This window comes from Dasypus novemcinctus, chromosome 30 (assembly GCF_030445035.2).
Source record: "Dasypus novemcinctus isolate mDasNov1 chromosome 30, mDasNov1.1.hap2, whole genome shotgun sequence".
Lineage (NCBI taxonomy): Eukaryota > Metazoa > Chordata > Mammalia > Cingulata > Dasypodidae > Dasypus > Dasypus novemcinctus.
In genome coordinates this window covers 36,409,622-36,418,045 of record NC_080702.1, presented here as the reverse complement: position 1 = coordinate 36,418,045, position 8,424 = coordinate 36,409,622, and the positions used below count along the sequence as shown (strand labels likewise).

Genomic DNA, 8,424 nt, shown 5'->3' with positions numbered 1-8,424 from the left:
TTTTTAACGTAGGTTTAGATTACATTGTTAGCCAAAAATATAGGGAGTTCCCATATGACTCATAAATTTTCCCTCTCAATCTTTCCCATATTAACAAATCTTTCGTTAGTATGGTACATTTGCTACAATTGATGAACACATATTACAGCAATGTTACTAACCATGGACTATGTTTTATATTAGGCAGTCTTTCCTGTACAAAAATATATAATGGTCTGTATCTGTCATTGCAATGTTGTGCAGAACAATCACAATGTCCTGAAAGTGACCCTATTTTACACCTATTCTCCCCTCTTCATTCAGAACATCTGATCACCACTGCCTTTATATCAATGACAAAAGTTCTTCCATTGCTAGAATAATAATGTCTATAACGAAAAATAATAAGTCTACTTTACTCCATTTTTCATTCCCCAATCTTGAGCATTTTGTGATGGTGATGACAACTCTGTTTCTAACTGAAAGGGGGCTTAGATCCCATGGGGCAGATGGATTGAACTATCTTGCTTGCAGTTGCTGACACTCTTTGTTCCTTGGGTTGGACACTGTCCATTATCATCTCCTTGTTAGTTGTCCTGGATAGGTCCAATGAACTGGAGAGTAGGTAGTGAAACTCTGCATAGATTCAGGGCTAAACTGGCACATAAAAAGTGCAAAGATTTAAGACTCTGGGACATGCATTTAAAAAATATAATGCCAACACATGGCTCTTCTGTAAATAAAATGTACAAAAGAGGCACATGTTGGGAATCTTCAAATGAGTCTAACTCTTTTTCACTGAGGAACATAAATTCCAAAGTAAGGCCCACAGACAGGGTGCTTAAATCCTGAGATTCTCTGCACTGTTTATAGTGTCTAGATGTCCCTAGAGCCATCAGGAGCCCTGCCTTTTGAGGCAATGTTAACTGTAGCAGACAGGGAGATTCTGCTGAGACATGCCTAAGTGTAACCTCTGGAAGGACCTCAAAACTCACTTTGAAAGCTCTTAGTCGTAAAAACTCATCTCTACTTATTATTTTCCCCTTTTGGTCAACGTCTTTTTCCAGATGCATTGCAAGTTGGCACTTGGCAATGATATCTAGGTGCCAGTGAGTTCGAAGTACTTTTTGTATTCTTATTTGGGAAGGGTAATCTTACATTAGGATACTTTTCAGATCCTAATTTTTTAACTCAATATTTTCTCTCTTATTTTGCAGTGTTAATAGTAATTTTATTCATTTTTATACAAATCATTTGTCAGATGTGTCTTGTAAATATTTTTCCAAAACTGTAAATATTCTTTGCAACCCTTTATCAATATTTTTCACAGAGGAGAGATTGTACATTTGAATAAAAACTAATTTATAAATTTTAATCTTCCATGGATCATGCTTTTGTTGCTATATCTAAAAAAAACTCATTATCATACTAGGGGTCCCTAGATTTTCTTTAGGTTTTAGTCTAGCACTTTTACAGTGTATTTTACTTTAAAGTTATATGATTCAGTTTGATTCAGTTTTTTGAAATGAATACAATCAGTGCCTAGCATCCTTCTTTGTTTGGCATTAGTGCATCTTGTTTTTCCAACACAAATTCTTGAGAAGACCATACTTTCTACATCGATTGGCCTTGTCCTCTGTGCAACATCAGGGACCCCATTTATGTGGGGTCATTTGTCCACTTCAGCAATAGGATTCTCTTTAAGTATTGTGGGTTTATACTAAGTGTTACAACAAGGTAATATGGTTCGTAAAACGTTGTTCTTCTCTACTATTTTGTCACAGGATACAAAAAGACTGGTCATAATGTTTGTTATTTAAAATAAAGCATGAAAGAAAAAAGAAATTAAATAAAATAAAGTCTGAGAGAATTTATCATGGAAAATATTCACTTGGCAAATTGTTTTCTATTAAGGACAAGGATATCTAGTAGGCAAATGTATCAAGGAGAAGTAGAAACCTGTTTTCCCTGACATTTTCAGATAAGGATACTAGATCTACATAAAATTAATAAGATATTAATAACATATTTACACTATAAACCATACAACTTACTATATTTTTCTACTCACTGCTTGTGGATAAAATTGCATTGCTCTGATATCTCTTCCAGGAAGTTCATTATCTACATGGAAACAGAAAACCAAACATATGTCTTGGAATTTATCCTCCTGGGGCTCTCAGAAGATACAGGAGTGCAACCCCTCCTCTTTGGGCTGTTTCTGTCCATGTACCTACTCACTTTCATTGGAAATATGCTCATCATCCTGGCCATCATCTCAGACTCCCACCTCCACACACCCATGTACTTCTTCCTCTCTAACCTGTCTTTTACAGATATCTGTTTCACCTCCACCATAGTACCAAAGATGCTGCAAAACATCCAGAGAGGCATCAAAATCATAACTTTTGAAAACTGTCTCACCCAGATGTATTTTTTCATACTTTTTGGACAATTAGATAACTCATTCTTAACTGTGATGGCTTATGACCGTTTTGTGGCCATCTGTTACCCCCTGTATTACAGAGTCATCATGAACACCCGATTCTGTGGCCTTCTGCTGCTGACATCTTGGTTATTGAATGTTTTATTCTCCCTTATAGAATGTTTAATGGTTTTGCGATTGTCTTTCTGTACAGAGTTGGAAATGCCCCATTTTTTCTGTGAACTTAATCAGGTGATCAGACGTGCTTGTTCTGACACCTTCCTCAATGACTTAGTGATGTATTTTATTGTTGGACTTCTGGATGTTATTCCATTCACTGGGATCCTTTTCTCTTACTATAAGATTATATCCTCTATTTTGAGAATTTCAACAACTGAGGGCAAGTACAAAGCATTTTCTACTTGTGGTTCTCACCTCTCAGTAGTGACCTTGTTTTATGGTACAGGTCTTGGAGTCTATCTTAGTTCTGCTACTACCAAAAACTCAAGGGCAAATGCAATAGCCTCAGTGATGTACACAGTGGTCACTCCCATGTTGAACCCCTTTATATACAGTCTTAAAAACAAGGACATAAAGCAGGCCTTAAAAAAGCTGAGAAACATTATCTATATAAAAAGATACTTTCAAGTTTACAAAAGTGCTCAGAGTTAAAACACTAGGAGATCTTAATCTAGATACTTACAAGTAAATGGAGAGATAATCTGTTATTTTCCTAACAACAGAATTGTTTCTTTAATTTTTATGTATCAAGGATACCTGTTTCGTTTGTATTATTTTACATGTTTTCTATCATTATATTTCCCATCATCAGAAATGAAAGCAGAATCTGCTACCTGGATCTTCAGCAGTAGAATATTTCATGTAGATTGTTCTATATTTATAAATGTACAGGTGCTGGATGGATAAAGGTGTACTGCAGTCACTGCCAGAGGAAAGAAACTGCTTGTGTTTCATGGTTTTACTGAAAAATAAGCTCTCATACCAACGTCTGTTTACCAGCTATCAAGGTTTTATTCATTGTTTCCTAAAAGAGATCACATCCTGTATAGTAGACCTTATCTGACTGCTATACAATAATCCACATTCCATCCCCAATATGTGCCTTTCTCTTGCATATTCCAAATCATAAATTAAACGAGGATGCAATCAACAACACAATCCCTGATTCTTCAAAGATTGATGGTCTCAATCATTTCTATCATTCTTCCAGTGACATCAGGTTGCCCTTTAAAAATTATTTTCGAAGTTAAGCGTATTTTCTGGGAATTTTTCTCAGTGCTTCCTACCATAATAATACACATTTATAGATCATAAAACCAATGTAAGTGTTTTCCTCATTTCCTACATATCTTAATCTACTATTAAATCCAGATATTAGGACATAATTTCAGATTTTTATATAGGCATACTGTTTTCTTTCTGAGGTAGAATAAGCTGAATACTTCATTCATCAACTTATTTCTGCATCATCACTACAAATAGCAAACCAGAGTGGCATTTTGGAATTAATGATGTCTGAATTAATGGTCATTTTTTTTTAATATTAATAAATGGTTATGTAGTTGTATTCATTTCACACTCTTTGGGAAAACTGAATTCATTTTCATTTGTAATGTATTATCGCACATGATCAGGCTCTTATGTGAGTCATTACTAGTTCAGAACTGCAATTTTAGGGGAAGATATTTCATTCATGCATTCTTATAAAATAGCTGTGTTTTGATTGCAAAAAAATCTGAGAATTAAAAATCATCAACTTGTCATTTCTTTCTGAAATTTTCTCCAGTGCAAGTTAGATCCCTACCCTATTCAAAATTACTTCATTTAGGATTTACAGTAAAATCATTTATCACATAAACCAGTTTGTAAAAAAATCTTCTCAGGTATTGTCATTACATATTCCTGCAAACAAAATACTCTGAATCATTTTTCCAAGCTATTTATAGACAATCTTGTACATTTATCCATTTGAAATAGTGTCATAGTGTCATTGGTGTTCTCACTCCCAACAATTTTGATGTATCAATTCCTAGACTGCTGCTCTGCAAGACAGGGTTTTTTTGTTTTTTTTTTTTTGCAATCTGGTGTTGTACGAAATAGTTTATATGAAAGGGTTATTTCAAGCAGAAATTTCTTTCCAAATAAAAGCTTTTTAAGAATTTTGACTTTGGTCTTTTGTTCATTATAATAAGTAAGACTTATTAATATTCTAGCAATTAAAGAATTTAATAATTGATATAAAGACAGTGGCCAACAGAGGTTTTGAGGAGAGGGACAGGGAAGATTATATGCAGTATACAAATATTCTGGAGACAAGGGGATTCTCCTGCATGGCATTGCGATGATAGAAACAAGCCATTATACATATTTTCATAACCTATAAAATTGTGTGAGACAGATGATAGACTATATTCTAAACTATATTCCATTGTTAGTAGCAATGCTTCAGTAAGTTTTCTTCAATGTTGACAAATGTGCCACAATAATGAAACATGTTGTTAATGTGATAAAGTGTAGGAGGGTAAGGATGTGGAACATATACGAAACTTCTTTATTTTTTATATGACATTTCAATATTCTAAAGATTCTTTAAAAATGAAAATTCACTGGGAGAAGGTGGAGTCAGAAAATCAACAAGGCCTCTCATAGCACAACTAAAGGAGAGGGACTGTAGAAAGTGCTTTCCAAGGCCCCAGTAGCATACTTGGGGTTCCTGGTGAGGTGTGGGTGTTCTCTCTCTGGAAATTAAGAGTCATTGTTTTCTGTGCAGAGCTGATTCAACAAGGACCCACTTAAATCTCCTATCGGACCTTTCAGGCAGCTTTCCTGCTGCTTGGGAGAGAGGGAATTGAGGAAGGAAGAAAAGGGAGAACGTCAGATCCCTAAGCATTTTATTTAACTACAAACAGGATTCCTAGCTTGAAACTTTCCCTAGTATTTGGTTGGTTTTTCCTTGGTTTTCCTTCCTCTTTATGCCTTCAAGGCCCTTTTTTCTTTCTTTTTTTTTTTCTTGCTCTTTTTCTTTTTCCAACTTACTTCCCAACTCCATTTTGTCCCTTTTTTTCCCTCTTTCTTTCTCTGCTTTCTTATTCTTCCTATATTAGCTGATGCAGGGAGAGATTCACATGTGCTATATGACCTCATTCTCCATGTACTCTTTTCTCTGTGTATTGATTTTGGCAGCCAACTCTATTCCCTTTCCTCTACATCTTTCTATCCTCCATCATTGATTTTTTTCTCTTACATTACACCTCGCTTTGTTAGCCACCCAATTTTTTTTTTACTTTTTATTACTAATCCTTTGTTTTGTTTTCTCCTTTATATTCACTCTTTATATTATAGCCCTCTCTTTTCTCTTTCCATCTCTCCTGAACACACAGATCTTTTAACTCACACTGTCTTCCTCCACATATTAATATTTTTATCTACTTTTTTTAATGTTATAACTCTACATACCTTACATGAGTCTAATATACATTTTCCTATATCTCACAGGGTTCTTCTGTTATTATTTACTTTCAGTACTACTATTATTCATCTTCTTTTCTTACTCCTTTTGCTTTCCTGGCCATAATATTTTCCTTCAAGTGAACTTATCGAACAACAAGGAAATAGAATAAGAAGAACAAAGTGATAAAGAGAAGACTTAACATGCATGCAAAAACAACTAATTGAACTCCAAACTAGACAAAGAAGCTAAGCAACTGACTAAACACATAAAGATAAAATGATGACCAGAAAGCAACCAAAAACTACAAACCAAACCAATAATCAGGAAAACATGACCCAATCAAATGAACAAACTAAAAACCAGGTAGAGGAGCAGAACATTGACAGGTAATTAAAGATATCAAAAAATATATTAGGGACCAATTTGATGAGGTGAAGGAAGACATAAATAATATGAAGAAAACAATTGGAGAGAATACAGAAGAAATTGCAATAACATGCAAAAATATAACAGATATGATGGTGATGAACAACACAATTCAAGAAATCAAAAATACACTCTCAGCAAATAAGAGCAGACTCGAAGAGGCAGTGGAGAAATTAAGTGATGTGGAAGACAGTACATTTGAAATCAAACAGATAGTAGAACTGGTTGATAAAAAGATAGAAAAAAAATCCATCATGGGCTTAGGGACCTGAATGATAATGCAAAACATGCAAACATACATATTATAGGCATCCCAGAAGGAGAAGGGAAGGAAAAGGGGACAGAAGGGGTTTCAGAGGAAATAATGACTGAAAACTTCCCAAACCTATTGAGGGAGATGGATTTACATGTCCAGAAAGAACAATACACCGCTAAGAGCATTAATCGCACCAGGCCTACTCCAAGACATATACTTGTCAAGTTATCCAATGCTCAAGACAAAGAGAAAATACTAAAACCAGCAAGAGAAAGGAGAACCATCACATACAAAGGAGGCTCCATTAGATTAACTGCTGATTTCTCATCTGAAACCACTGAGGTAAGAAGGCAGTGATATGACACAGTCAAGGTACAGAAAAAAAAAATCTAACTGTAATACTCTATTCAGAAAAGTTGGCATTCAAAAATCGTGGAGCGTTAAAAATATTCACAGATAAACAGAAACTAGGAGCATATGCCAACAAGAATCCTGCCCTTCAAGAAATATTAAAGGGAGTTAAGCAGGAAGAAAGAAAAAAACAAGAGAGACGGAGTTGAAGGAGAGTGTAAGAGCAACTAAAAAGACAAAAAGAGAAGGAAAACCGAACAAAATATGACGAACACAAATCCAAAGAAAACATGGTTAATATAAGTTATTCCTTGAAAGGAATAACACAGAATGTCAATGGATTAAACTCACCTGTCAAGAGATTCAGACTGGAAGATTGGATAAGGAAATATGACCATTCTATATGCTGTCTCCAAGAAACACATCTTAGACCCAGGGATTCAAGGAGGTTATAAGTCAATTGCTGGAAAACAATCTTTCAAGCAAACAATATCCAAAAAAGGGCAGGAGTAGCTATAATAATATCAGACAAAATAGACTTTAAAAGCAAAACAATTGTGAGAGACAAAGACAGATACTACATATTAGTGAAAGGGAGATTCTATCAAGAAGAAAGAACAATCATAAACATTTATGCTCCTAACAAGGGTGCCTCAATATACTTGAGGCAAACACTGGAAAAACTAAGTGAATAGATGCCTCAACAGTTATAATGGTGGACTTTAATACACCACTATCAACTTTGGACAGAATATTTCAAAAGAGAATCAATAAAGAAACAAATATTTGAACAATATATTAGAGGAGCTGAACCTAATCAACATATACAGAACATTACACCCCAATACAATAGGAAATACATTCTTCTCAAGTGCACAAGGATCATTCTCCAAGATAGACCACATCCTAGGCCACAGAAAAGACTCAATGAATTCAGAAAGATAGGAATCATACAAAATAATTTCTCTGACCACAGTGGAATGAAGCTGGAAATGTGCAAGGGCCAGAGACACAGATTTGGCACCAAGATTTGGAAGTTAAACAACACACTCTTAGAAAAAGAGTGGGCCAAGGAGGAAATCTCAAAAGAAATTAATAACTACCTTGAAACTAATGAAAATGATAACACAACATATCCAAACTTATGGGATGAATCAAAAGCAGTACTGAGAGGGAAATTTATAGCCATAAATTCATACATCAAAAAAGAAGAAAGAGCTAAATTTGAAGAACTAAATGCACACTTGGAGGAATTAGTTCAAAAAAAAAAAACTAAGTAATCACAAAGGAAAAAGAAAGAAAGAAATAATAAAGATCAGAGCAGAACTAAATGAAATAGAAAATAAGAAAGCACTTGAAAATATAAACAAAACCAAGAGCTGGTTCTTTGAGAAAATCAATAAAATTGACAAACTCTTCTCTAGATTAACAAAGAAAAAAAGAGAGAAGATGCAAATACACAAAATAAGAAAGGAGAAAGGTGATATCACCACAGATCCCACAGAAATAAAGACT

General features: G+C 34.5%; 1 protein-coding gene across 1 annotated transcript; it reads left to right on the top strand.

Moving 5' to 3' along the window:
* Positions 1-2,107: 2,107 nt before the first annotated feature.
* Positions 2,108-3,076, top strand: LOC131276790 (olfactory receptor 7A17-like). Its single transcript, XM_058290361.1, has one exon. It carries the CDS (start codon positions 2,108-2,110, stop codon positions 3,074-3,076), a length of 969 nt encoding a protein of 322 aa, XP_058146344.1.
* The last annotated feature ends 5,348 nt before the right edge of the window (positions 3,077-8,424 follow it).

Bases quoted from the DNA above. Each gene is read 5' to 3' on its own strand.
- LOC131276790 (XM_058290361.1), top strand. From the start codon at position 2,108: ATGGAAACAGAAAACCAAACATATGTCTTGGAATTTATCCTCCTGGGG.